At 51.4% G+C, this 27,713-nt stretch overlaps 5 protein-coding genes and 1 long non-coding RNA gene across 12 annotated transcripts; 2 read left to right on the top strand and 4 right to left on the bottom strand.

The window, feature by feature from the left end:
• Window positions 1–1,021: 1,021 nt before the first annotated feature.
• LOC150014533 (uncharacterized) lies at window positions 1,022–1,911 on the top strand. The gene is made up of 2 exons (XR_016509656.1): window positions 1,022–1,493; window positions 1,573–1,911. It is a non-coding gene; the product is annotated as an uncharacterized LOC150014533 (long non-coding RNA).
• Window positions 1,895–8,140, bottom strand: EIF3I (eukaryotic translation initiation factor 3 subunit I). Its single transcript, XM_090269010.1, has 11 exons — window positions 8,058–8,140; window positions 7,871–7,963; window positions 6,225–6,312; window positions 5,875–5,940; window positions 4,773–4,922; window positions 4,551–4,678; window positions 3,425–3,535; window positions 3,217–3,306; window positions 2,833–2,906; window positions 2,236–2,328; window positions 1,895–2,089 (listed from the first exon to the last, which is right to left on the bottom strand). Exons 1-11 carry the CDS (start codon window positions 8,058–8,060, stop codon window positions 2,008–2,010), a joined length of 978 nt encoding a protein of 325 aa, XP_090125136.1. The 5' UTR covers window positions 8,061–8,140; the 3' UTR covers window positions 1,895–2,007.
• Window positions 8,141–8,158: 18 nt separating this feature from the next.
• Window positions 8,159–19,750, top strand: TMEM234 (transmembrane protein 234). Of its 2 annotated transcripts, none has more exons than XM_090269017.1 (5): window positions 8,159–8,195; window positions 8,490–8,641; window positions 9,423–9,489; window positions 11,681–11,773; window positions 18,807–19,750. In XM_090269017.1, the coding sequence occupies exons 1-5, from the start codon at window positions 8,180–8,182 to the stop codon at window positions 18,893–18,895; spliced, it is 417 nt and encodes a 138-aa protein (XP_090125143.1). In that variant the 5' UTR covers window positions 8,159–8,179; the 3' UTR covers window positions 18,896–19,750. The 2 variants fall into 2 exon arrangements, with proteins under 2 accessions (XP_090125143.1, XP_090125144.1); XM_090269018.1 differs by lacking the exon at window positions 18,807–19,750 and adding an exon at window positions 11,935–12,442 and having other exon boundaries at window positions 8,165–8,195.
• DCDC2B (doublecortin domain containing 2B) lies at window positions 13,358–16,904 on the bottom strand. The gene is given in 7 exon segments (XM_090271408.1): window positions 13,358–13,415; window positions 14,380–14,526; window positions 14,808–14,939; window positions 15,184–15,248; window positions 15,250–15,264; window positions 15,681–15,732; window positions 16,593–16,904. Coding segments are annotated over 7 exon segments (720 nt in total). The 5' UTR covers window positions 16,844–16,904.
• Window positions 17,319–20,017, bottom strand: IQCC (IQ motif containing C). Of its 2 annotated transcripts, none has more exons than XM_090269008.1 (5): window positions 19,925–20,017; window positions 19,353–19,496; window positions 18,866–19,130; window positions 18,521–18,636; window positions 17,319–18,400 (listed from the first exon to the last, which is right to left on the bottom strand). In XM_090269008.1, exons 1-5 carry the CDS (start codon window positions 20,000–20,002, stop codon window positions 17,591–17,593), a joined length of 1,413 nt encoding a protein of 470 aa, XP_090125134.1. In that variant the 5' UTR covers window positions 20,003–20,017; the 3' UTR covers window positions 17,319–17,590. The 2 variants fall into 2 exon arrangements, with proteins under 2 accessions (XP_090125134.1, XP_090125135.1); XM_090269009.1 differs by having other exon boundaries at window positions 19,940–20,017.
• Window positions 20,018–20,243: 226 nt separating this feature from the next.
• CCDC28B (coiled-coil domain containing 28B) lies at window positions 20,244–24,579 on the bottom strand. Of its 5 annotated transcripts, none has more exons than XM_090269013.1 (6): window positions 24,476–24,578; window positions 23,096–23,350; window positions 21,558–21,724; window positions 21,244–21,478; window positions 21,008–21,030; window positions 20,244–20,445 (listed from the first exon to the last, which is right to left on the bottom strand). In XM_090269013.1, exons 2-6 carry the CDS (start codon window positions 23,257–23,259, stop codon window positions 20,270–20,272), a joined length of 765 nt encoding a protein of 254 aa, XP_090125139.1. In that variant the 5' UTR covers window positions 23,260–23,350; window positions 24,476–24,578; the 3' UTR covers window positions 20,244–20,269. The 5 variants fall into 5 exon arrangements, with proteins under 5 accessions (XP_090125139.1, XP_090125138.1, XP_090125142.1 ...); XM_090269012.1 differs by having other exon boundaries at window positions 23,096–23,281; XM_090269016.1 differs by having other exon boundaries at window positions 21,244–21,437; window positions 23,096–23,281; window positions 24,476–24,576.
• Window positions 24,580–27,713: the final 3,134 nt, after the last annotated feature.

The raw sequence follows: 27,713 nt of genomic DNA, 5'->3' as shown, positions 1-27,713 counted from the left end.
ACACACACACACACACACACACACACACACACACACACACACACACACACTCTGCATTGGTCCCAGCCCCCTGCCCCGAGGAATATACCTGCCCAGCTGTATCTATTCCCAGTCTCCAGATGATGGTAGAACCAAGCGGAGGGCCTGAGAGAATTCTTGTGCTTTGAGGAGGGTGCACTGGTGCACTGCTCCCCTAGCCTGCTGGATAATCATAAGCAAACTTGAGTCTCAATTTGCTCATTAGCAGCAAAGAGAGGATAATAATCACAGCCATAATCTATTGGGGGTGGGGGTGGTGTGAGGGTTGGTGGAGGTAAAGCGAGGAAAGTGCTTAGCACAGTGCCTGGCATGTAGTGGGCATACGAGTGGGTTATTTTTATTATTTGGTTGGCTTGTTGCATACACTCCCAATAAGCCCTAAAAAAGTCATTTCTCTCCTAAGACTGAAATGTGGGGAGGGTTCACACTTCTCTCAGAAGGTGAAGATGATAGTTGTCCTTTGTTGCCTAGCTCCCCACCCCGTTTGTTTTTACTAACTCCATTCATGGGTCATCCAGGTTAGAAACCACTGTCGTTTACCTCCCTCCCCACATCCTTCATATTTAGCCTTTCTCCTAAAAGTTTCTTACCTTAGTCCTCTCTTGTCAAAGCCTCCTTCTACCAACCCCAATCCAAGTTCACATTCCTTTCCATGTGGACCATTGGAACAGTCTGCACCCTGCTCTCATTATCTCCACTTTCATCATTTATCAGTTAAAAAAAACCAAAACAACTCACCAGTCCTGACCTATTAACAGTCACATTGAACCCTTTTCCACTTTCTCCATTTTGCCCCTGCAGTTCCCCCTCCTAAGTGAACACCCGGTAAACTTCTGCTGATAGAACCAGCTCTGGTGGCACATTCCTAATTACCCTTCCCTGACACTTTCAGGCAAAGCTAAGCAGAACTCCTTAGGATCAAGGACTCGGTCATTATTACTTTTTAAAAATATTTATTTATTTATTTTCTAGAGAAGAGAGAGGGGAAGGAGGAGGAAGAGAGGGAGAGAAACATCAATGTGTGAAACATTGCACATCCCTCTCTGGGGACCTGCTGGCCTGCAACCCAGGCCTGTGCCCTGACTGGGAACTGAACCGGCGACCTTTTTTTGGCTTGCAGGCCAGCACTCAATCCACTGAGCCGCACCAGCCATGGCTTGGTCTTGTTTTGCTTTATTCTAGTACCCGGTACAGGATGTGACTGGCAATAACATTTGCAGGGAAAAGGAGAGGCTATCACTGGCCCAAAGTGGCTGCCCCCTACTAAGAATTCCAGAGCACACAGCTAAGTCTGGAAACTCACTCCCTACAGATGCCTTTGTGAAATAAGAACTTGAATGCACTCCTTGTGATCTGGGCTCAGCCCGTCAAAAGAGCAACAGTCCTGCTCTACATCCTCAATCCTTTGGCTATCTGGTCCTCTGTGGAGCCCAAGAGCCTATAACTGTGGCAAGGTACCCCTCCCTACCCTTCACCCCCGGGGAGTTATTCTCTTTGCACAACTTTCTCACCAGTCCTCCTCCTCTTCCTCAGGCCTTTTTCTGCGCTGAACTTGCCCACCTGAGCATTCAGGGGTAGTATGTGAAAAACAGTGACAGATAAGAAGACAGAAGACTCTCAGCCAATGGTTTCAGCCTGAGCCCCAGCCCTAAGTGCTGGCATCTCAGAGTGGCGGAGATGTTCCTGAGACTTCTCCAGGCCCCTCAGCACCTCTGGACCTTGGATGAGGGTGCCTGCAACCAGCCTAGAACATAATACTGAAGTTCCAGGTTTGAAGTGTCCCAAGTGTAGGGAGGTATTGGCTCACTGGGGTGTCACACTGAGGAAGGAAAATGATTAAACAGACCCCACAAAATATCTGTCTAGAAACCATTTATTTCCAAATTAAATTATTAATTCTCAGAGTCCAAAAGTTTCTGTCAGCTCTGGCCTGGGAACTTTTCCCTGGCAGGATGGAGATCCAGCTTCTTAAGCCTCAAACTCGAATTCAAAGTACTGTGGGTCAAAGTAGTGGATGCGGACATAACCATCTTCGCCACCACTGCTGTAGCTGGAAAGAGATAGCCAGGGACCAGTCAGATGCCTGTTCTCTGGGAGGCAGGCCTGGGAGGCAGGGTCTGGGAAAGGGGAAGGGGGCGGGCCTCTGGGGCGGGGACCAGACCCGGGCTGAGCTCAGCTCCCTTCGCCCGGCCCTACCTCTTGCCATCAGGATGGAAGGCAACACTGTTGATAGGTCCGAAGTGACCCTTGATTCTTCCAAACTCTTCCTCAAAGGCCAAATGGAAGAACCTGGAGCAAAAAGGGTGGTGAGAGGGGGCAGTTAATTCACTCTCCATCTCCTTCCAAAATACTTTGGAGCTACCACTCTCCAAAACAAACTATAAAGTGGGGAAACCGGGATAAGGGGAAATGAATGTGAACATTAAGGTAGAGGAAGATTAGGGCCAAATGCCCGCCTGCTTACATAGCTAACATTTCCTTACTATATGCTGGGCAGTGCTCTAAGAGCTTAATTTAATAAATATTAACTCAGTTATTTAATCTGTACAATTTTATGAGATAAGTATATTATCACTGTCCCCATTACATAGCCAAGGATATCTAGGCACAGAGAAATATAATGATGTGTCTAGAGTGCCAGAGTGAGCCCAAGAGTTCATGCTCTTAACTGTTTGCTATATTACACACTTGTCACAGGAGGGCCACAAATCTGGCTCTTTAGTTACATGGTTTGTGTCCATTATGAAAGATCCTCCATGAGGTTTAAGTGTGGAAGAGCTCCTCCCCCTTTACCTGGCCTCGAACTTGCCAATCCTCGTGGAGGTGGTGGTTACATCCATGGCTTCCTGCCCACCGCCCAGCACCACCTGAAGGGAAGAAGAAACCCTAGACAGGCCCAAAGGACAGGCAAGCCCATTTTCTGTTTTTCCCTTACCCCATAAACTTTTAATATCGCCCACACCAGACTGGGAGGATACTAGGGGCAGGGGACAAAGATATTTTAGTCAACCCCTACCCTATCCCCTGGGGCTTCTCAGTTGTTCAGCCTTGTTGATCTCTGGGAATCTCTGCCAGACACAACTTCTCCCCAGATTTCTATCTTAACTGCTAGACAGACATCCAGATCCTGGAAACACTGTGATGCTTTAGCAGGCAGCCTAGGTGGGATTCACTTACATGGTCATAGTTAGGAGAGAGGGCAGCTGAGTTGACAGGACGTTCTGTCCGGAAAGTCTTCTGATGTTCAAGGGTTGTGGAGTCAAAGAGCTGCAGAGAGAAGGCGGGGGGAGATCTGTAAAAGGAACCTTCTTGGGGGATGTCAGACAAATTGAGAGTTGCGCCCGAGTGTGGAAGCAGCCCTGCCAGACCCCTTGCCCAAGCTTACCTTGGCTGTGTTGTCCTTGGATGCAGTAACAAACATGGTCATGTCCCTGGATAACTGGATGTCATTGATCTGCCGGGAATGCTCCTTAACATTCACCAACACTTCTCCAGACTTGGGAAGGAAGAAGAGTGAAACTCTTAACTAGCCCCAATTTCGCTATTCCCATTCCTCAGCAAGGATTCTATACTGCTTCTGGTCCCATCAAGGGGTCAGGGTACTTGGGTTGGGACGGCTTAAGTATCTCTTGAATCAACATTTACTCCCTCTCCCAAGCCCAAGCCTACATCCTAACCTGGCCCACGTGTACAAGTTTCATAAACACTGCTAGTCCACCTAGGAAAACACATGGACCTATTAATCAATCATCACATAACAATGGTAGAGCCGTTTCCATTTATTCCTTTTTTTCAACAGATATTTACTGTACAGCTACTTATTGCCAACCATTGTGCTAAGCACTTGACAACACCTTCATTTAATCCTCCCAACAATCCTGTGAAGTGGGTACTTTAACAGAAGTTTTACAAGGAAGATACTAAGGTTCAGAGAGGTGGTGTGACTTGGAGATCACACAGATAGTAAGAGGCAGAGAGCCTGAGCTTATCTTTCTTCCTTGCAGATCTGAAGCACAGTCCACAAGGACTGCTGCACGTCTGCCTTTTCTTCGGTCTTCTCAAAGGGCATTCCATCTGTTTTCCCTTCCCATAACCTGCTAGACTGTGTAGTACAAAGAGCAGAGATGAGTCTGTCCCTAAAAGTACTTCTCTGTGCCTCAATTTACCCAGGAAACAAGACTGGTAAAAGCCCACTGCCCAGATGCACTGTAAAGATACTGGGACTATAGTTTTATTTGACTTTGTTGTGACAGGCACCTGGTCACTATCAGTCTGTTCCTTGTTTCCATGCGTCTGGTTCTATTTTACTTGTCAAACACCTCATTATTATTAGATCCTTGTAACATTTTACAGATAAACAGGCTCAGGGAAGTTATGTAATTTGCCCAAGATCACATAGCTCAAACATGGTAAAATCTGTATTTAAATCCAGCCTGCACTCTTAACCACTGTGCAATCCTGCCTCTTGTAGGGAATCATTCCACTGAGCTTAGGCCTACACAGCCCCTTACCTTGGCGCTATACTGGTTGAGCTCTCCACTCTCATGGCCTGCAATGATGCACTCCCCTAGGGGTCCCCAAACAGCACTGGTGATCTTGGAGTCACTGCAAGGGATCTTCATGTACGGCTCGTTGCTGTCTGTGTGGGGCAGCCAGTGTCAGGCCTAGGGCTTTGGGGATGCACCCTTCGCCTCAACCCCAGCCCTATGCCTCACCCTACGCCTAGCCCTTACCGATCTGGCTTGGATCCCGCAGGTCAAAGAAGCTCACAAAGCACTGGTAGCCCATCTGCTTGTCCGTGGAGAACATGATGATATTGCCCCCAAAGTCAAAGCCACAGGTCCGGACAGCTGAATTGGTCTTGAGTAGAGCCAGCTGCTTCCCTGGGGACAGACAGAGCTTGGACTATTCCGTGCCCACTGCCATAACAGGGAGGAGACCACACCTGCCTATCTTCAGGTCTCATTGTTTCTCCTGCTCTAGTGACTTCAACCCACCACCCTCCTCTTCCTTATTGCTGTGCTTTGGCTCAAGTCTCTGAACTACTTCCCCATAGTCTCTCCTCAGACATCCTACTAACGTGGCACTGCTCAGGGTGAAATGAAAGACAACTGTCTCCTCTGAATGCGCTCCTCTACAGCAAAGACCTGTTTTAATTTCTCTGCATGTGCCCAGTGCCCAGCGTAGACCTGGAACAGAATTGGGTGTCCTGTAAATATTTACTAAACTGAGCAGCTGAATAGGATCCCACCTTTTGCCTCAGTTCTTCCAATGCTCCCAATACTACCTGATCTTGCGAAAACTTAACACAGACCACCACTCTTCCCTGCTCAGGGGCCTCAAAAGCATGCAAAGTATTACAGAACAAAGCCGAGTTCCTGAATTGGCATTCAAGGCCTGTTCTGGTCCTAGCCTGCCTCATCTACTCCACTATCTCTTTCATTCCCCAGGAAGCAGGAGTTCCCGCCAGATCAGATGACTTGGACATGACACTTGCCGTGCATTCATTCCTGCATGTGCCAAAGTGATGACCTCTTTCCCATCCTTTAGGCCTCTGCTCATGTGACATTTACCTTGGGAAATCTTCCTGGGCTGCTCCCATCCCACTCCAGGCAGTTGGTTTACGTGGAGGTCTCTGGCCTTCCACAGTGCTCTATGCTTTCTCTGACATGGCTTGCCTCCTTTCTAATCTGTGTTCCTTATTTTCTCATCTGTGTCTTGTTCTCTAGACTAGGAACCATCTCTGGGTTTATCTCTATTTCCTCAGAACCTACTTCCTTTTACAGTACACGATAGGTCCTCACTGTTTGCTTAAAAAGCATGAGCCAGGCTTACCTGTTTCACAGTCCCAGAGACGACAGCTGTTGTCAGCTGAGCCGGTGAGGACATGTTTGGTGTCCCCTGCACAGGGTGTTAAGAAACATGACCAAGTTCACCTGAGCCCAACTGAATCACCTGCCTCTTCAGCCCCAGAGAGCCCTTCTTTCTCTCTTACTTCAGAGCGCGCTAACCTCATCAACCAAAAACGAACTTGTCCTAAATGTTCTCCCAACCAGTGAACAGATCAGGGAACAGGAGCAGCTATCTAGACCCACAAGAGCACCCCAAATTCCAAGCTCCAAGTCAATAGGCTCTCCATTGCCGGCAGACCCTGGGAACATACACTCGAGCAAAGACAAGGATACAGTCAGCGTCTACACACCACACAGCTCCAGTATGTCCCATGTAGGTTCCCAGCCTCTCACCATTCACCGAGTACCAAACATTGACAATCTGGAGGAATCAAAGACAATGTGACGGGATGGAACACAGTCAGGCCAAACAATGGCTTCATATTTTGCCTCAGGAACCCCTCAGCAGCCTCTAGCCAGGTCTGATTCTGCCCTCACCTGCTCATCTCTTGGGAAACAGCAGATTGCTGGCAAAAAAGATTTAAGTCCTGAATTCTCCCCCTTCCTGCCTGTACGTGCAGGGGAGTCAGAAGGTCTACAAAAATGTTTTTGTTTGTCTCTGTCCCAGACCTCCCCCAAGACTCCTAAACCCTCAAAAGAAGAAAAGGTCAAGTTGAGTACAAGTCCACAAAAACAGGAGCTTTGGTATTCTGTCCAAGTGGGACCTGTTGGTAGTAGGGACGCCTGGTTTCAGCCACTGCTCTGCCACTATCTCACTGTGTTATCTCAAATACAGTGCTTCTCCCCTCTACACTTTAGTTTTACCATCTATAAAATGGCCCCAACAATAATGCCTTCTTCAAAGGATAGTTGTGAGGCTATTGTAATAAAATGATGTCTAAGAAATTTAAAATACAAGTGACTAACATTAATTACGCACTCAAAGGCACCAGGTTCTGTGCTACATTCTTTACTTGAATGATCTCATTTAATCCTAAAGACAACCCCATGAGGGAGGTACAATTAGTACCTATATTTTATTTTTATTTTTTAATAATTTATTTACTTATTTGTTTATTTATTTGTAGAGGGAAAGGGGAAAGGAGAAAGACAGGTAGAGAAACGTCACTGTGTGGTTCCTCTCACTCACACCCCCAATTGGGGACCTGACATGCAACCTAGTCATGTGCCCTGACTGGGAATCGAACCAGCGACACTTGGCTCGCAGGCCGATGCTCATTCCACTGAGTCACAGCAGCCAAGCCCAGTACCTATATTTTATAAAATGGGAAACCTGAAGCTTAGAAAGGTTAAATGACATGCTCAAAGTCACACTGCTGGTGGATGCAGGAGTCAGGATTCAAATAAGGTCTTTTTGGCTTCAGAGCCCCCACTGCAAACCCCTAGAGTTCACTTCCTCACTGTGGAGGTACTTCAAAAGGCAGTAGTGTGAGGGACTGTTTGCATTCAGTGAGTGGCAGGCTGGAGCCCAGGACTGACTGAAATAAGACCAGAGGGGCACCTTCAATAAGTCCTCTGTGTCCCTCGCTGCCCAAAGATCAGCTTTCCCCTCCAGCAATGGTCTGCTTTCCTATGTTAGTAGAATAGTTCTGTTCTTCCCCAGAATAGTCTCCTTCTGCGCCCCTGAACGAACTGACCATCGTTCCGCCCCAATTCCACAATGGTCTCTTGCTTTTCACCTTCCCAGTTACTCCTTCTTTCTACTAACAATTGAGTTCTCTGCCACCTATCCCGGTAGAATTCTCTCGCCCACCTACCCTCGGAATGGACATTCCCTACTTCTTAGAATGGGGCGCTCTTTGGTTCCCCGCTCGCGGCAAAACTGGCTTGTCCACCCATCACCCTGGCAAAACGAACTCGCTCCCTCCCTGGACCCCTCCGAAGGGTTCCGCCTCCGGGCGGCGGGCGGCGACACTCACAGGGTCCTTGGCCACCGTGAAGAGGAGGTCTCCCTCGCGGTTGTATTTAATCTGCGTAATGGACCGCTCATGGCCTTGAAGCAGGATCGGCTTCTGTGGGGACAAGACGGGAGTGTCAGCGCCCAAAATCGGCCCATGCCCCAGCCCCGTACCCCCACGGCAACACCTTCAACCCAGTAAAACTCACCATCCCTGCGGGTACTCCAGGAAAGAAGCAACGTGAGTAGGACCGGAAGGGACTTTAACGCCACTTCCGGGTCGTGCGTCTCCGCCCTTTCGCTCCCGGAAGTGGAAGGGAGCGGCGTTGCCATGGCGGCGTCTCTTGGTGTGTAGGCGACCCAGACCCTCCATGGGCTTCTCACATCCCCCGATCCCCTTACCCCAGCGTTCATTTCCTACTCCGTGCCCATCACCTAACTCAGATCCCTGTTACAGCCCCAAACCCCGGGCTTCTGGATCCGTCTCCCTGTCCTTCCAGGGGCTGTCCAACCCGCCTGTTTCATCAAGAGCAAAGGAGGCCTGTGGGGGCGGCTAGCTGGGGATGGGAGGCCGGAGGCTGGCGTGGTCCGGCGAAGTGCCGTTCGGTGGCGGGGAGAGGGTCACTCGCATCTTCATCCAGGGCAGGTGCTGGCTCTGGTGCTCGTGGCCGCTCTATGGGGCGGCACACAGCCGCTGCTCAAGCGGGCCTCCTCCCGCCTGCAGCCGGTTCACGAGCGGACCTGGGTGCGGCAGTTGCTGCAGGAGATGAAGACCCTCTTCCTGAATATTGAGGTGCGTCTGTGAATGACCTCTCGGGGGTAGCCGCTAAGAATTTGGTCTCCGGAGTCAAAACAGGTCTGGGTCAGAATCTGCGCCCCACCACTGACTCACTGGAAGCTCTTGGAGCTTGTCTTCCTTGAGCCTCAGTTTCATAATTTGTAAGATGGGAATAATAATGGTGGACATCTTAAAGGGCATTTGTGAAGATTGAGGTGAAGCCCATAGATAACTCAGCATTGGGCCTAGTACATAATTAGTACTCACTCTAGGGCTGCTATTTAATATTTTATTATGGTAGTTCAACAGACCTTTCCGGAGGGAGGCTTGGGGCTCAAATTTCCCTGGGCAGGGACCATAAGGAAAGATATGGGGAATTACCTCTGACCCCAAGGCTGCCAGCCTGGGTTTGGGGGACAGACAAGACAGACAGCCACCTCTCAGGGCTAAGAGCTATGAGAGGTACAGATTACGTGCTGCATGATGAGGTCAGAGGAGGAAGGCTGGAGCGAGGGGGCTCGGAAAGGCTTCGTGGAGGGAGTGACGCTGGCATTCAGGCACTTGCAGGACTCGAGGATGGGAACTAGCAGGGTTGAGGGGGAGGGCATTCAGGGCAAAGACGGTGTTCAGCCAGTAACTTTCCCTCTTCCCTGGAAGGGTCCTTTTCAGAGGACTTAGTGTCCGCTGGGCCCTTATAACTATTCCTCCCTCCATAGAAAGGCATTTCTAGAAGCTCCGAGACTACAGTGTTGCTCAATGAAGCAATCTCCCTGACTTAGATTTCTTCTGTTTCCAGTACCTGATGCCCTTTTTCCTCAACCAGTGTGGCTCCCTTCTCTACTACCTCACCTTGGCATCAACAGGTGGGTTTCTGGCTTAGAACTGCTGTGCCTAGTGGTGGAGGCCACTCATGAGTCGCTTTGGGGAGGGCGCCTGTAGCACCTTGTTTCCATGAGTGAAGGAGACCCCACTGTCTCTGGTTCATTCTCTGTACTCTCTTCTCTGAGCTGGAGAGGCCCAGTAGGCTGGGTCTGAGTACACAGCCAGGCACTAGAGTTGCTTTGAAGTCTGGCAGTTTTGTGCAGCAGCAGAGGAAAAAGGAAGGTTCATTTTGCAACTTCTTTTGTCTGTCATAAGTCCTACATAGCACGTCAGTGTAGAAGTTTTGAAGTCATGTATTGCCTGAAGTTTATGCTTTTGAACTTTGCTGTGAGGAGTAACCCCTGCTGTGGTTTCACCTCCTTTGGAGTCTCACCCAGGCCCCCCAGGGACTTGAAGGAAGTTTGGGCCCCAAATAGCTTTGGGGAACCCCTCAGAAACCATGGGAAGAAGGATGAGGGCACAGGCTAACCTCCAGACCTGCCACCTCCACTTCAGCTAGAGTCACTCTACTTTCATCTGTTTTACATTGTGGGCTTCTCATAATGCTTCATTTAAAAGAAAGTTTGAAAGCCTCTGGTACTCCCCGCTGCCCAGCAATACCGAACCCTCTGGCCAGCTGACTGCACTTAGCCGGCTATTTACCAGGTTTTGAGCAAACCGCAGCTTTAGGATCTGGTTCTCATCACCTACGCTGTCTCTATCCTTTAACACCCACCCATTCAAATAATTAGAACAGTGTCACTATTAAGCGTTTACTTTGGCTTCAGCCAGGTTCTGTATATGCATTATCGTGTTTCATCTTACAACAACTCTATTGTAAGGAGGTGTTATCTTGCTCTCACTGTTTTGCACGTGGGGAACAGGCTCAGAGTGTCTGAGTGACTTAACCAAGATTACACAGGGAAATCAATGTCTGCCTCACTCTACTGCCCTTGCTCTTCCATTGACTGTATTGCTTCCCTCCCCCATCTGCTGCTGCAGACCAGTGTTTTGCAGCCATGGCATTTCCGTGGAAGGTGTGTGTAAGCCTAAGAAAGCACCTCTGAGGAGGTAGGGGTTGTGTCACTTCCTTGGATGGGTAATGCCAGCTAAGGTGGAGCCTTGGAGGGGCTGAGGAGCAGGGCAGTTCTTTCCTCCTCTCCCTGAGGCAGCCGAGGCCTGGGAGTGCTGGCAAAGAATGTGCTGAGGAGCCCACATGAGCGTCCCAGTCTCGCTGGCAGTTGTGACTCTTGTTGTAAATAAGTAACTCAGCTTCTGATTTATCCGTTAGTGTATTGTTTGTTTTGCTTTGGTATGCGTATAGTAAGAACACTTAACATGAAATCTGCCCTCTCAGCAAATTTTAAGTGTACCAAATATAAGTGGAATACATTTTAAGTTAACAGTATTGTTAACTCCATTAATCTTTTTCAAGTTTGTTTATTGGGAGTCAGTCAGTTCCTTGGAGCTTCAAAACTAAGGAACAGATCCTGGGCTTTGGTGACCTCTCCCTAAGATCCAGCCCTATGAGGCCTGTTTTGAACAGATATCTGGCCCCCTACTTCTGATATTTCTTTTCTCTTCTTTAACTCCGTAAGGCCCGAGCCTGAGCTGAAACAGAAACAAAATGTGCTTCACCTGATGTTTTGGGTTGTTCATATCCATTATTTCAGTAAGGGCACAGCTTTGGAGTCAGGCAGACCTTGGTTTAAATCTTCAATTTGCCTCAATTTATGTCACTTCTTTGAGCCTTTGTTTATCTGTGCAAAACAATGGTAATGCTTTTCTTGCAGTGTTGTTGTGAAGATTAAATGTGATATGTACACAAAGCACCTAGCATAATAAACTGGTGGCTAATAAACTGGTGGCTGTATTATTGCAGTCATTCTGCTGCATCCTTTGGGCTTTGGGTGCTGTCTGTCCAGGTGTCCTTGTGATCTCAGGAGCTCTCTTTGAGTGCAAAGATCTGGTCCTTATCTGCAAACCAGGGTGGTCCCAAACCTTGTAGTTCTAATTTCATGCTGGAATCCTGAGGGAGCACTGAATTTGGAGTCGGGAGACCTGACTTCACCTGGGAAATGAGGTCATTAGATACCTTTTTAAAAAAGGCCTTCTTGATGATGAAATGAAAGTGTTGTGCTTAGAAAGGCATTTTTTTGCATCTCAGTAATTCTTTTCAATCTGGTCACTCAGATCTGACCCTAGCCGTGCCCATCAGTAACTCTCTGTCCATCGTCTTCACACTGATTGTTGGGAAGGTCCTTGGAGAAGATATTGGTGGAAAACGTAAGTCAAGCCACTGTAGGTGTGGGAAGCGGCTACTGGGTTAGTCCTTTCCCAGAGCTATCTCCCATGGGAGGGTGAGGAGAGGACCTTCCCCCAGCCCTGCTCTGGGTCTATTGGCAAGGCTGGGCTCAGAGCCACTCGAATTCTGCCCATTATTTCAGGAACATTCTTAGGCATGGTGCTCACCACGGCTGGAATTACACTCTGCATCACAAGCTCAGTGAACAAGACCCAGGGACAACCGTCTATCCTTTAAGTGGGCCAACACCACCCTCCAGCTCTGCCGTCTCCAAGAAGCCTGTTGGGCCATGAGGTGCAGCCAGTGATCAGATGGACCTAGCACTTCCCCACTGAGCCTCAGCTTCCTCATCTCTTATGGGGATAATAGCTACCTCGTGGATCACAATAAGAGAAGAAGAGTGAAAGGGTTTTGTAACTTTGAGGAGCTGTCCAATGGCTAGGATTTAGCACAAGAGGTTTCACACTTACTCTCAACAGCCTTTCTGCCCCAGCAGCTCTCTTCCTGCTGTCACATCAGGCCCCCAGCCCAGCCACTGTTGCTATGACCTGATCTGGATCATCACAGCCCCAGGGTTGATGGATTGCAGAACCCCAACCTCATGCAGAGGGCAAGCTCCAGTCTTTGAGCCAGAAATGCAAGCAGGAGGCCTCCAGGACATGGTCAGAAAGCATTGGCTGGCTGTCAGGGATAGGGGAGGAAGGTGCATCAGAATGGCAGATGCAGGCAAGATAAGCTGTCTGTTAGCCTTGCAATCCCACCCATGAGGTGGGTGGAAATCCTCGACGGTCCGCCCCTCTCACACCTGTGAGCCCCAGCACTGCTTAACTCCAGCATTTTGTGTAATGCCTGGCAAGTAGTAACCCGTAATAAGTCTGTAGTAAACAGATGGAGGTAAGTACGTACTCCTTTTGTGAAAGAGCTGCTCCCAAATTTGTGGTCTCTTCCCCCAAGCTCAGTGGGCTACTCCTTTCTCTGGACAGGAAACCCCATAAGGAAATGACCTCCAGGGCTAGGGCTTCTCTGCTCAGAGAAGGAAGGAAGACTGGGCTGTGGGTTTAGGAGCAGAAGACAGGGGAGGGGCTGAGGGGGCTGAAGCCTACCCTACAAGCCCAAAGGAGGCACTGGTTCCTTTGTACAGGCTGTTGGGGGCTGAGGATAAAATGTGGCTGCAGAGTGGCGGTCCCCAGTTCCTGGCGTTCAAGATGGCAGAGCAGGTGCTGAGGTTGAGAGAGCTGCCCCAGCCCCAGGCTGGTTTTCCAGGGCCTCTCCCACTCTCTTGTGCTGCCCTCTGGAGGGGTAGGAAGGCCATACAGAGTGCAGCATTAGCATCCCATGTCCAGCCTCCAGCCCTCAGCCAAGTTTCCCAACCTCAGGAAAGGAAGAGACTTTAGAAATTAGGATCTGCCATCCCCACAACAGCAGGGACCATCTTGTGTCCCAGTGAGAAGATGGCTGAGAAGAGCCTGGGTCCCAGGGTCCCCTCACCTGATGGGAATGAGAAAGCGGGGAACATGTTTCTTGGCTGAGTAGCCTGTTGGGGTCTGGCATAGAAGGCAGATGGCTCAATCTGGCTTGGTTCTTTTGGAGATGGCTGGGTTGCCTGTGCCCTTGGCCACGGGCCTGTAGGCAGGATACTGAGCTTGGGCTGTGGGCACTGGCTGTTCTCACCTTCTCTACTCCCAGTCCAGGCTTGAATGCCCCTGGTGCCTGTGGGAGCTTTGAGAGGAGATGCTGTCCATCTTCACAGTCTGCATCCTTCCTCCCTGCTCCTTCTTCCCATCAGACTGCCTTGTCCAGGGACAAAGCAGCTGGTGCCTGGCACTCAAGAAGCCCTACCCCTCATCCGATGCTCACTGGCTCATCTCATGGGAGAGCTCTAGCCTGGGATAAGATGGTGGGGGGCGGGGCAGATAAGCTCTTTGGGACCCTGCTATGCCAGATATGCCACTTGTCTCTCCCAGCCTCGAACCTGGCAAGAAGGCATTAGGTCGAAGAGGTCAGTCCTGAAGATCCTCATAGAGCCTGGATGAGCTGGCTTGCAGACCAGATTCTGGTCTGGCCCCTACCATTCAATAACTGTGTCACCCTGAGTGAATTACTTTACTCCTTTGACCTTCAGTCTCCTCTGGAAAACAGGAAGAATAATATCTCTCTTGGTGCCCTCTCCCTCTCAGGGGCACGCCTATGCCTTTCCCTTCCACCTCTTCCCCCACCAAGGTGCGTTACCTCTACTTTTCTCTCTCCTAAGCTCCAAGGGCCCTTCTGCTACCTTTGGAACTTTCTAAATAAACTTTCTCTTATAATGAAAAACAAAAAAAACCAACCCTTTCACAAGATTATTGAGAGGATGCAGTGAGATAAGGACAGAGCCTGAGCTGGAGGAGGAGTCAGCCAATCACTCTCCTTCCTTTCCCCTACCCTCTTAGGCCTCTCACGTCATCTACTCGCTGCTTCTGCGGCCCAGGCTTTGGGTCTCGGGGATGCCCGCAATGATAAAGAAAAGGCTTGTAGTAGGCAGAGGGGGACATGGAGTCAGGGTGGCTCCCTCTGCTCTAACCAGCTACCCTTCCCGCCTCATACATACCAGCAGCCCCTAGGCAGTGAGGGACTAGGTACCAGCAGCTCCAGATAGGGTAAGGCCTTGAACTCATCTTCCCTAACAGCCACACAGTAGTGGCCACTCACCAGAGCCTCCCTTGCTGACAGTGGGAGCTTCTCCAGGGTGCAGAGTCTGGAGGAGAGGCAAGCAGATAAGGACTGGGGGACAAGATGCTTTTCATATTCTGCAGATTATGAGGGGTGGGTACAGCTATTCCAAGGCACCAGGGCCAGCCACCTAGGCTCTGCCCTGCCTCAAAGAACTGGGCTGGAGGAGCCTCTCCCTGTGGCACAGAAGGAAATCCCATCTGGGGAAATGGGCTTTCTTTTTGCCTTGTCATCCTTAAAGACAGCTGAAACCAGGAAGAAGGCTCTCTTAGGAGACTTTTGGGGTTCCCCAGTCCCCATACTCACTTGCACACAGCCCCACCCTGTAATTTGGCCTTCTCGGTCAGGAGCTTCAACAGAGTTTCCCAGTCCTCATTAACAGCCTGGGACAGCTTCAGGCCAAATGGAGGACTTAATAGGTCCCCATTCCTGAACATACTGGGACAAAGAGCAGCCTGGTAAGGGGACGGGTTCCCAGAACTTCCTACATGTGAAAGGAAGAAGGGTGGCACAGGTGCCAGAAGATGGTTCAAGAAATCAGTGCACTGGCCCATTTGCACCCATCAAGCATGTTGGACTTTTTATATCCAGGGACCAGGGGCTCCTGGAACAAACCCACTCACATTGTCTTGGCCTCACTGGAACAAAAATCTGTGCTCCTGCTCCCAACACCAGCACTTACTGCATATAGCAGGGGGAACCTGCAGGTAGCCTCCATCCAAGGGCCCCACCCCCTGGGTGCTGGCTGAGTCATGGGATGACCCTGAAACCCAAGTCAGGTGAGAGTTGAAACCTTTGGTTAGGGGTGGGTCAGTCCAAGGTGGGAAGGTGAGGGAAAGGAACCAGACTGGGGCAGGAGAGGAGGCGAAGAAGGATAAGCCTAGTCATACCTTCACCAAATGGTGCTTCAAACTCTCTAAGTCACATTCTAACCACCCCCTGCCCCCTGTGTTTTACAGCTTCCTCTTTCTTTGGGGAGCACAGGCTGGAGATAAAGTGAAAGGCTGGGAAAGGAGCAAGGGGTAGTGTCTTGAAATCTTATACCCAGGAAGCACAGCAGCTATTCCAGAGTAGGTGTGGAGACTGCCCCTCATGGAACTGGCAGATTCTGCCCTTTCTAGGGCCCCTGGCTCCCCAGACCAAATTGGGGGCAATCCCAGGAGGGGTGGGAAGACTTACTGGTAGTCTGCTGCTTTTCCCACCTCAATCCTTCCCTCCAGGGGGTAAATAGCTGAAAAGACAGGTATAGGTCACAGGTCATCTTGGGGAGCCTGGTAGCTGCCAGAGTTTGGGGCTGGGGTCCACTCAGCAGCCACCCCTTCCCATGGGAACAGTTTCAGTCCTCTCAGTCTAGAAACAGATGCTGGCACTTGAACCTGCCTTAGTGTCCTGAGTTAGGCTGACACAAACCCTAAGATTAAAGGTCGAGAGAAACTAGTTCATTAAGCATCCCACTGATCTCAGAAATGTTCTCCTTCATGAGGTAGGTGGTTCTATCTCATGTATGAAATTCAAAGTGACTCACTTAAATAAGTGACAAAGCCCAGATTCTAAGTCTGTCATGCACCCAACCCCCTGCTCCTTACATTACAGCAAGTAACCTCAGCTAAGAGGCGAGTAGGACCTGGAAGCCAGATCTGAGTTGGTAGCTCAGATATCCATCTTCTCCCATATTGGAAAGCACAGCTCCATCCTGCAAATGGGAATGACCCCAGCCTAATGCACAGCATGGATGCCTAGACAAGGCAGAGCGGAGTGAATTTAGTGTTTGGTGGTGGTAGAGGATCTAGTTAGGAAGAGCCTTTGGTAAAAGGGGCTCAGCCTGCAGGATGTTTTCCTTCCCACAGGTTGGTCCTGGCTATGATGAGCATAAACGTCAGGTCAGACTTCAACCTGATCTCTGGCTGCACCATTTGTTACTTAACTTTATTGGCCTTGACATCTGCTTCTAAAGTATGGGGACAAAACCAGCCCCTTCGTGGGGTTGCTGCCTTCTGAGATAACATGTAAAGCGCCTGCACAAAGTACTGAACATATGCTATTGCTATTACCTCCCTTCCTAGGCTCTTTGACCAACCCAGGCCCACTCACTGGAGCTTGCAGAATCGTTCAAAGCCAGCAGCCACATACTGCCTTCCATTCTGTAGGTCTGCCAGGTCGGTGACAGAGTAGCCATGACATGGTGTGTAGAGGGCACGCACAGCTGGTGAGGCCTGCACAGCTGATGTTACCTCACTGAGGAAGGTCTCCATGGTGGGGAAGCAGCACTGACTGACCACCAGCTGGTGGCCTGTGCAGAAAGGGTCCCCATTCCGGTATACCACTACCTTCTTGGCTGACATAGTGTGTTCTCAGCTAGAACGCAGAGCTATTGCCAGGCAACTAAGGCAGGCCTGGAAGCAGTGCCAATCAAAGGTGGAGGCCTTCCCTCTCAGTTATGCAGGGAGAGCCTCAGTAGGAAAACTATCTACATTCAGGGTCTCATTCAATCTGCCCTTGGTGGGGCCTCACCAGAGTAGAGAGGGTGTGATCACTATGTATGAAAAAAAAATGCTGGGGCTCAGTGAGAGAGGCACTGTCAGAGATCACACTGAAATACAGATGGTCCAATACTGGGCAGAAGGAGGGCTTCTCAGAACCTCCCTGCCACTATACAGCGCAAGGGCTGACCTCGAAGGAGGATCAGCTTTGCAGGCTGTTCCCTAAGGATGGTTAGTCTGTTCCCAGCCAGGTCTGGGGCAGATACCCCAGGCCAGTAAGAAGTGACAGGAAGGCCCAGTCTGTTCTGACCACAGGCACAAGATGAATGCAACTAGGTTCTGAATCCAAGAAAAACTTTTATTCTCCATCAGGTCTCCCATTTAAATGGGTAACTCCCCAGTCCTGAAATCTGGATTGAGCCACAGGCAGATGAAAGCGTCCTTCTCTCTCCTTCTGGTGCCAGCTTTTTGCTCCAGCTTCTCTTGGCTCCTCTGGCCACCAAGTGAGGGGCAGGAGGCAGAGCTGGTACCAGGGATCTAGGATGAGGACCTGTCTGTCTCCATGCCCTTTCATATCATCTCCCTTTGGAACCTGAGCCTCCCCAGGGACTAGCCTCGTGGTCCTGTTTTCCACAGCCTGCCCCTCCAATGGTTCTCTCCTAGGCTGTCTGACCCTGTGGAAGACAGTTTTTCAGGTGGCCTTGATCTCCATGATCCAGTCCTCTGGCTTTTCCCTCCTTCAGAGCTAGGCTCACTGGAAGCTCTGTCTCTGCAGCTTTTGTTACTGGGGGTCTGGCCCTTGGGTGGTTTAGTCTTCCAGAGATCCAGGCTACCATGTTCTGTAGAAGTTCTGTTCTGGATGACACGGTCTCCAGAGGAGTCCAACTCCCGTGGCCTAGCTCTTTGGCACTCAGGCTTTTTGTGGTCTGGCCCCCTGGGAGACTTGTCTTCAATATTTGGGTCTACCCGGAATGTGGGCAGCTGTGTTCTGGCCTTTCCATAACAGTGGTCCTTGGGTTTGAGTCCTTTAGTGGTCTGCTCCTCCACTTTTGTCAGCTGCAGGCCAGTCCCTCCAAAGGTCTGGTCCTCATGGTATGGCTCTTTGGTGAGCCTGTTCTCTATGGCCTGGTTATCTGATGGTATGGGCAGCTGTGGTTCAGCCCTCCTGTGGCATGGGTCCCTGTACTTGTTCCCAACAATGGTTTCATCTGTAGTGGCCAGTCTTTCTGGGTATTTATGGGGTTGTGATTTCAGCCTCCAGCAAGAGTCATCTACATGGCCTGGCTCTCCAGTGGTCCTGTCTCTGTAGCACTGGTCTCCCCGTGGTGGGCCTGCTTGTGATCCATCTTGCTCATAAGCTTGTCCCCTATGGTCTGGGCTCGCCTCTGGGGATTGCAGTGTTTGTCTAAGAATCAGGTACTGTTGGGGAAAAGCACAGACATTATACCAGGCAGCCCTGTGTGGGTATGGCAGGACGCGTTTCTCTAACTGCCACCCTTGGCCCTAAATGTGCATAAAGGGCTCCAAGTTAGTGCTTACCTCTTTACGGCTATTGATGGCCTGCTGTAGCCAGAGCAGTTCCATGGCCAAGTGGCTGCGGCGGCACTGGAGCTCCTGGAGCTCAGTTTGGCTGTGGGGCAGTCCTGGACCTGCTTCTGTGGAGGAGGGAGGAAAGAAGGAGAGCCTTGAGGGGTAGACACTGGGTACTGGCCTAGCATTAGACCCTGTGACCCTTCCCCTGCCCACCCATGAGTTACCCTCAACCAGGCAGAAGGAAGAAGAAAAAGGGATGTGGATGTTTAGAAAAAGCCTTTTTACTTTTCAGGTGAGAAAGCTGAGGCCCAGAAAGGGTCAGGGGCTTGCCCTGATCTAGCAGAGAGGAACCTGTGTTCTCCATCCTTGACATATCTCTGATCTCCTCTTGGCTGGGTTTCCTGGTTCTCCTGCTCTGCTCATCCTGAAGCCAGGGGCTGTCATCTCTGCATGGAAGACTCTCTGAGTTTGCTGAGCTCTCTCCTGACTTCTTCAGCATCACCTCCTCCTGGATGACCTCTCTCTCAGGCTCCTTATGTGAGAAGCAGCTCCATAGTTCCTGTTCTGGCTTTGGTACCGTCTCTTTGGCTTTCTGGGTCCGATGGGATTTTTCCTTCTGAGAAATAAGAGAGAGGTATGACAGCCCCGGGGCTAAACCCTTGAAGTATCTTGAGTGCCATGATTTAGCTTACAAGTTGGTGGGGATTCAGGATTGGGGTGTGAGGAGGTAAGTGTGCTGCCTCTTCCATTGAGAAAAGCTCGTCAGCAGGAAGTGTGAATTCTACCATTCCCTTGAATCCCCTATCAAGGTCCCTTCTGCCCCTGCGACGTGTACTACCTGTGGGAGAAACTGAGGTCTGGGGATCCAGCCCTCAGTCCACTGTAGTGTGCCTAGATCATCCTCAAGCTCCCGTACAACAGCGTCATACTCGGCTCGTAGCCTCTGGAACTGGCGTCGGACCAGGAAACCCCGGACGCAGGCCTGGTGTGGAAAAGGAGGGGGAAAGAAAACCCTTATCACTGCAAAGCTGGAGGCATCTTTAGGGATTCTCCTGGGGAGGTCATTCCTGTGGCTGCAAGAGGGCACCCAGCCACGGTAAAAGGGTCCAAGTGCTGGGGCTCCAGGGCTTCAAGGGAGCTGTTGGACTGGATCCCTCTCTTCGACGTAAGGCCCTTCCTACCGTTTCCAGGCTGCCGAATGAGCGTGTGGTGGGAGCGGTGGGTGGGGGGTGCTGCCGGGGTGGGGGCAGGGTCCGTAAGTCCCAGCGCTATTCAGCGCGGTGGGGTGGGTCGGTATCTCCAGGGGTGGGCATGCGGACAAGTAACTAAACGTGACAGCCTCATCTCGTTCGAGGGTCTCAGTCCGCGATCCCATGGAGTAATCCTGTGAACCCTCCGCCCGCCCCGCACCTGCAGCACCGCAACCTTTCGAACCAACTGCTCCGGCTCCATCCGGCGCCAACTGCCGGCGCCTACATAGTGCGTCATTAGTCCGCACCACGCACTGGCGAGCGCAGGCCCCGCCCCGCCGCCTCCATGGCAACCGACACTGGTCGCCTAGGCTGAAGGCGTCTCAGCGCCGGCCCCCACTGCGGGAGCTGTCGGGGACTTCCGACTTCCCGAGCCGGACCTCCAAACCAAAAGTGTGTGGCTCAGGGGTGCATTCGCCGGGGCCAGGGCGCCTCAGCCAAGCAAAGACGCAATGAGGAGAGGGAGGACACAGAGCCGCTTTCTTTCTTCCTGGTTTAATTTCATCTAATGCCCCCCTCCCCATAGCACCTGGGGTGGGGGGAGGGAGCGAAATATAAAATCGAGTTCGTTAAAAGTCACAGTTTGAAGGGAATGGGAAGGGGCAGCCTGGGCCTGGGTCTGACACCTATACAGCTGCCTGCTCCTCGGGCTCCGCGTTCTCAGCCAGGTGCAGCTTCTGTCTGTGTCAGTCAAGGATTGGATGCTTTGGACTTCTTTCCAGCCCTATGTTCCCACCCCGCACAGGCTGTTTCCCCAACCACGGAAAGGGGCTGCGCAAGGGACCCTGGGATGGTCCGTGGTCTGAGTTTGCAGTCCTCCCCTGCCCTTCTTGCTAGGTGGCTTACCCCACTCTTTTGGTCTAAATCATATAGGTCTGTGCACCCGCACTATTTCTGATTGGGACTAGTAATCTAAATCACTGAAAATAGTTGTTGAGTGCCAAAAGAGTAGGAAGACATCAGACAAGCTTTGCCATGGATTAGTGTCAGCTAAAGTACTTGCCAAGATTTTGATAAGTAGGTAAAACATATTTCCTGCAACCACCTTTCTCCTAATATTTGGAAGATTCTTCCTGCGCTCCTTTTCTTGGGTGGGGGCAGTCTGTGGCTAATTCCGACTCAGTAGGACAGAAAGGTGTGGAGATGTTGGTTATGTGTCAATACTCCTGGATGCTGGTGGGGAAGAGGAAACTGATATCTCTGGGAGGCACATACACACTGTCAGGTCTCCTGGAAAGGATACATAGAATTACTAAGATCTTCCAGCTGTGGAGAGAGAGAAAGAGAATTTCCTATCAGGAGAGGCACCAGGCCAAACCCCAGATGTTCTGGGTGCCATTTCTAGTGGGGGTTGAGGAGCCCAGAGGTCTTAACTTCATGCACCCCCAACTTTTCACCCAGGGGCCAGCAATGGCCTTAGCATGTACTTCCCCCACCCCTTCATGCCCCCAGGAATTGAAGCATCCAGCCTTGACCCACATTGCTAAGTAGCTGGTCCAGGTTTCGGTCAGCCATGGTCTTCTTCTGCTCCTCAGGCAGCCCCTCAGTGACCCCATCCTCTTCCTCCTCCTCTTCCTCCTCCTCTCCACACACGTCCAGGCTGAAGTGCAACCGGGCCAGCTTCTCCTGCATCTCCCGCACGTGCTCCAACTGCTCGAAGGAGCATTCCTTCCCTGGACAGCACCTGACTGAGCCCTGGGAGCGACTTTGGGACCTTGGTCCCAGCCATGCACCAGAGACCAGGTTTTCCAGCCCTACCCATCTACCCTCAAAGCCCAGCTCCCAGGACTCACCGAAGGCCTGCAGCCGGCCTGAGTGAAAATCATTGAGCAGGTTCAAGAGTCCCCCCTCCATCTCATAAACATCAGTCACCTCAGTCAGGAACGAGTGCTGCAGCGGGGTGCATGCAGAGCCACCCCCACTTCCAGCCAGCACTGGGCGGCATTTCTCCTTGCCTACCCTGGGGGCGGGGGTGGACATGACCAAGGTCACAAGATGGAGGTACACAGCTACCCCCAGGTCTTTTGTGCCATCCACGTACTAATTCATCTTCCTGTCCTCTCACCAACATAAACTAATGTTTGTTCTTGTGGCCCTGCCCTGGGCACCAGGACTAGTAAAGGGAAGGGAGTGGGTGAAGAGGGGGTAAGGGTAAGAAGTCAAAATGTCTTTTTCTGCCCGTGATACAACCAGAGCTGTGCCTGGAAGGGGACTCCTGGGTTCCTGTCTGAGCCCCTGCTCATTCCTCCTATGACAATCACTTGTTTTCACTGATCCTCAGGGAATTTGGGGACAGTTAATCCCTTATTGCTGTGAGAGCCTTCTTACTTCTTCCCAAAATATCTTTCTGCCCCTCTTCTATTTAAAAACTGTTTTGAATTTTCCATTGCCCCCACTGTCCACCCCATTCTCCTGTTGCATTTCTTCTTATACCTACCCAGCCCTAAGCTTCAGCTATACCCACAGTGGCTGTTCCCAAACATGCCCCTGAGGTGTCAGAGCCATAGGGGAACAGAGCAATTGAAGAAAGAACACACAGGGACACGGACACATTATAGGATAGGTTCCAAATTCCCAATCATTAAAAAAATTAAGCCACGGGTAGATGTTGAGAATATCATGCTAAGTGAAATAAGTCAGTCAAAAAAAGCTGAGAACCATATGATTTCACTCATACGTGGGATATAAAACAAACTCATAGACACAGACAACAGCATGGTGGTTACCTGAAGGGGGGGTGGTAAAGAGTAAAGGGGGACAAATACATGGTGACGGAAGATGATTTGACTTTGGGTGGTGGGCCCACAATGCAATATACAGATCATGTATCGTAGAAATGTACACTTGAAACCTATATGATCTTATTAACCAATGTCACCCCAATAAATTAATTTAAAAAATTAAGCAAAGAATTTGAGTTGTGCACCTGAGTATCCCCTCACCACTTCCTTCCCCACTGACACTCCAGGGCCACCACCTGTGGTTCCCCGAAGTTTCCAGGCAGTATTTTTCTTCCATACTTTGGCGAGGCAAGCCCCTTAGAACATCCTCCCTGTCCAGTGTGCTGACTACCCTTCTCTGACTCCGACTTGCAGGCAGGCTGTGCTGCTCAAGTCCTGCTGTGAGGTGTGTTATCACACTGGCCTTTTCCCCACACACCAGAGGGTAGGGACTGGGTCTGAGCCTTTGGGTTCTCAGGGGCAACCTCCAGGAAAGCATCAAGTATTGCTTAGTACCTAAAGGCTACAGCCCCCTTTTATTTTCCTGCCCATAGGGCTCAGCCCAGAGCTAGGGTCCCTCCCTCCCTGCCCTGCTTTCCTTCTGTACCCACCTCTTGAATTTGGCCCTCTGTTTGGGGGATGGCAGATGAGGGAGGCCCAAGGCCAAGGAGCCACTGTGGCTGGTGGGCACAGGGACCCTGCGAAGTGTTCCTGGGGCTGCAGCCGGCTGGGTCAGGCAGGGCTTGGGACTCCTTTTCTTCTTCTTGTCCTCCATTGGTGCTGGCTGCACTCAGGCCCTGGGTGGGAGGCAGCCCCATTGAGATGTGAGGGGCAAAGTCATCCCTTCACCCGCCAACCGCTGAGAGCTGCAAAGGAAGGGCCCTAGGGCTGTCCAACTATCCCTTAATATCTGTCAGGATCTCCGTCCCCTCATCTGTCCAGTATGGGCAGGGCCCAACGCCAGTGCCTACTGCTGGGGTCATGGATCTGTATTTGAAGGACCTTCCAAGGCCCATTCTGGTTCCTCCACAGTCCTCCAGCGCTGCCTGAAAGGGCTGCACCCCATGAGATTCTCCCGAGGCTGCTGGGGTTTCCTGCCCCTGCAGCTGAGGGGGCGGAGCTGGCTGAGGAAATGTGGAGGGAGGGAGAGACGGTGGATGTGAGCTGCCAGGAGCTCAAAAGGATTAGGGGTGTCTCAGCCAGGCCCTGTTCTATTTATCAGCTGCCCAGGCAGATGCTGACAAACCTGGGAGTATCTACACGGGAGGTGAATAAAGTGCGGGTGCGCCAAGCACCAACCACCAGAGGATGGGTGACAGCGGAGAAGCCACAGCATGCAGGGCAGGGCTCAGAGAGGGTTTTCCCCTGGACGTCGGCACCCCTCCTCCTCCATCCATCCCCAAGCGCAGACACCAGGCAACTCCCAGAAGTTCCCTGGGCCATGCTTCCAGCTGCTTCACCCTCCCCACTCAGAAAGTCCCTGCTTGGCTTCAGCTGCGGCGGGTGGTGGGCAGCAGCTGGCTGCCTTGGCCCGGACAGTGGCTGGCCTGTGACTGACACTGCCTGGCCTCCAGTTCAACCCTGCCTGCAAGCCCGGGTCTACGGAGGGCCTCCCCAGGGAGGTCTGGGGGCTCTTTCTGGGGGTCTTCCGGAGCTGCTCCTTCCCAGCTGCCGCCACCAAACCTGATCCTGCACTCTGGGATGTGGTGGTGCTGGGGGCATAAGCATTTAATTTAGCACAAGGCTGGCTGGCACTGAGACCTGCAGTACTTTGGCCCAGTTAGGGACTTCATAGAAGAATTGGAGCGGGAGCCTTTGCTCCCCAGGAACCACTGGGGGGGACCTGGGATCTATTTCCCATGCTCAACCCTCAAAGCCGTGTGCCGAACGGACCGCTCAGCTCAGGAGCCAAGATCCTAAATGGAGTGTAAGACCCAAGTCGTTCCGCTCCGCTCCTCCCGCCCCACCCTCCCCACCCTGAGGCAACTGACCTGGAGGTTTGGAGTCTGGACTGAGGCTTTGGTGCGAGTTCCTCAGCCCTCAGCACTCTCCTCCGGGGGAACCGAAGGGGTGGAAGCCTAGCTGGCGGGAGGTAATTTGCATTTAAAGAGAAAGTGACCTTTAGCGCTGGGGACGGAGTGAGATGGGAGAGCATCCCCACTTTTATTAAGCTGTGCCTTTCATGACTTTACCTCCCCACTTGAACAAGGTGACTGCAATGGTTGTGTGATAGCAATCTAAAAACCCTTTCACTTTTCCCATCAGTTTCGGAGAAAAACAACAGTCTCACAAAATGGTGATGGCTTTGTCAGAAAAAGAATGGAGAGAGGAAGAAGAGAGAGAAAAAAACCACGGATATATATAAACACATATAAGCAGCACAGAAGCAGCAGCAGGAAGAAACTGCAAGACAACCATCTATCAAGTTAGTCCAGGTCTCCTGTTAGCACTTTATGGTCATTTAATCCTCGTAACAACCTTGACAGAAGATACTGTCAGACAGTCAACAATAGTCTTTTAGGGCAATACCACTCCTCCCACCACACCCAGACATGTCCTCGCTGCTAAGTGTTGGGGGCTGAACTGCATCACTCATGAAGTGATGGGGAACAAGCCCACCGCCCCCCACCCCCAGGCCTAGAAGACCCGTATGGGGAGAATCAGGTGAGCAAAACCCACCCCCTCATTACCTGGTGCTTGACGGCAGCGCCTCCACCCCACCCCCACCCCCGAGGGAAACCTAAGCCGGTGATAGAGGCTGACCCAGTGCTGCTGGTGCTGCCCCAGGTGGGAGGAGTAGGGGGCAGATCAATGCAGGCAGCTATTTAAAGACCTGGCCTAGGCTTCCAGCTCAGGTCCTTAGAGAAGCATCTGATGCAACAGGAGACAGGATTTTCTTGACCCAGCTGCCCCACAGTCTCAGATAACTGCCTCAGGGCAATGCGCACAGCTGCCCCATCCACCGTCCTCTCCTTCTGGCAGGGGCACTTCCCTGGCCCTGGGCCTCAGGCTGAGTTAGGGAGGGATAGGCACTGTTTCCAAAGGCTCCCTGGGAGCAGCACTCTTTCCCAGGTGCTTTCACTGCCCAAACTGTTCCAGAAGAGGGGATGGTACTGAGGACTTTTTCAATAAGCAGGGATCTCAGGGAGGGGTCTGCATAGGCAGAGAGAACAACTGGAAGACCCTCTCCTCCCCTGCCAGAACTGCTAGAAAGTGGCCCCAGGGCACCTCTAGGAAAGTGGCAGAGGGTCCAGGAGCACCTCTAAGGAAAAGATACGCTCAGAGCTGCTTTGCTCAGAGTTCCAAGCCTGTGGAGGCCTCCTCCAAAGGATCTTTGGGACCAATGGGGCCAAAACAGAAAAATGTCAATCCATTAGGACCCTGACTAGGAGGGGCAGAGGCTCTATGGGGACTGTCACTGTCAGTGTAGACACATTTGCCTATGGAGGCCTGGAGGGAAGGACTTTTGTCTGTCATTTGTTGGCTATTCACATCTAGTCCTTTGCGGCCCAGGCCTCAGAGAGAACAGGGAGAGAAACATTGATTTGTTGTTCCACTTATTTATGCATTCATTGGTTACTTCTTGTATGTGCTCTGACCTGGGATCCAGACAACTGAGCTACCCAGCCAGGGCAAGAAACCAGTTCGTTCTTAAGAACTGCATGCAGAATGTGGTCTTGTCAACGAATGCACTGTCAAAGGAAAGGAACCTGGAGGTCCTGGTGGGCCAAGACCAAAAGATGCTGCTATACAGACAGCCCCAGATAGTAGTGATGTCCACTCATCTTAATTTGGACTTCAGTTGATGTATGTCTGCTGTCCTTACTTTTTGCCTTCCTCGTGGACCCTACCTGTCCCCTACCTAAACACCTTCAGTGGGTCCCCCTGCCCTCTGGATCTAGCCCAAATTTCTTCATCTGGCACATAGGCTCTTAGTGATGTATTTGGCCCCTGCCTCATCTCCTCCACCACCCTCCAGAGCACCTGCACTACTAAGTAGACCATTCACTAAATAAGTTGTTGAACTACCTGGCCTTTGGGCCATAGGCCCTTGTAGGTATCCACCTTGCTCCCACAGCACCACCGTCCTTTCTACATCTAAAAGTTCCCTTTCCCCTCACCAGCCTGTGAGTCCTCAGAGGGCAGTGACAATTTTTGACTAAGTGAAAATCATCCCTGGTGCTCCTATATACATGAGTATCACGCCAACTTTGCTAAGGGCTCCACTCAGGCTGGAGGGAAGGGCACTTTGGAAGGTGCAGGTAGTATGGCACAGCCAGACTCTTGGCAGCAGGTCCAGACAAATCAAGTGATGACTAGATGGATCCAGAAGCACCAAATAACCACAAGTCAGGAGAGAAACAATAAGGCAACAGACTTTTTATTTAATGTGGTTTAAAATACATCAAAATCAAATCCCTGGCTGTTGTGAATACCAAAATGAGACAAAAAAAAAAAGAGCTGTCAGCACAGCTTCTAACAAATCTGGGCGGCCAAGTTGGGACATAAGGGAAGCAGTTATAGGGACAGATGGCAGCACCCCTCCCCCAGGCAGGTGCCTGGCTGTCCCTGGGGTGACCCTCTGTACTGTGCATGGTGGGAGGGCTGGAGCAGCAGCTGGACAATCAGCTCAGCAGGCCTTGGCTCTCCCCCACAGACACCAGGGCAGCTCCACTGGACTCTTGGTCAGCCCTCAGCAGGGCCACCAAGATGGGGTGAAGGAGAGAAAATAACCATCTTTATGGACATAACATTCTCTTACAGAAAAGTGCCTGAGCTCAGCCCATGGTCCAAAAACCTCATGGAAAACAGATTAAAAAAAAAAAAAAAAAAAGTGCTGCTGACACCTCTCAGAATCTGGTGTATGTGAAACTCTCAGCTGGACATGGTGCTGAACAAATTCTCAGCAGCGCCAAGGGCTCCAGGCTGTGAGCCTCGCCTGCTGTGGTCCCCTGGAGGAAAAGCTAGCAATCTAAGAAACAACGTAGCTCTTGGTCCTAGAACTGAGGTCACGTGCATGGGACCTGCCCCAGCGAGGAAGGCACTGGCCTTCAGGCTACCTCCCCTGCATCTGGCCCAGGCTCCTGGCTGGTGTGGGTAGCACCCAGGTACCTGGGCTGACTTTGGAAAGCAGAGCAAGCAGAGAAGCTGTAGTGATTCAGGTTTGGTCAATGGCGTTACAGGAATGGGATTTCCCATGTACAGCCTGGCCAGGATGCCCAGAGCTGA

Source organism: Furipterus horrens, unplaced genomic scaffold (genome assembly GCF_987537825.1).
Source record: "Furipterus horrens unplaced genomic scaffold, mFurHor1.1.pri manual_scaffold_3, whole genome shotgun sequence".
Lineage (NCBI taxonomy): Eukaryota > Metazoa > Chordata > Mammalia > Chiroptera > Furipteridae > Furipterus > Furipterus horrens.
The sequence above is the reverse complement of the archived record's forward strand: the minus strand, read 5'-3'. Positions and strand labels throughout refer to the sequence as shown.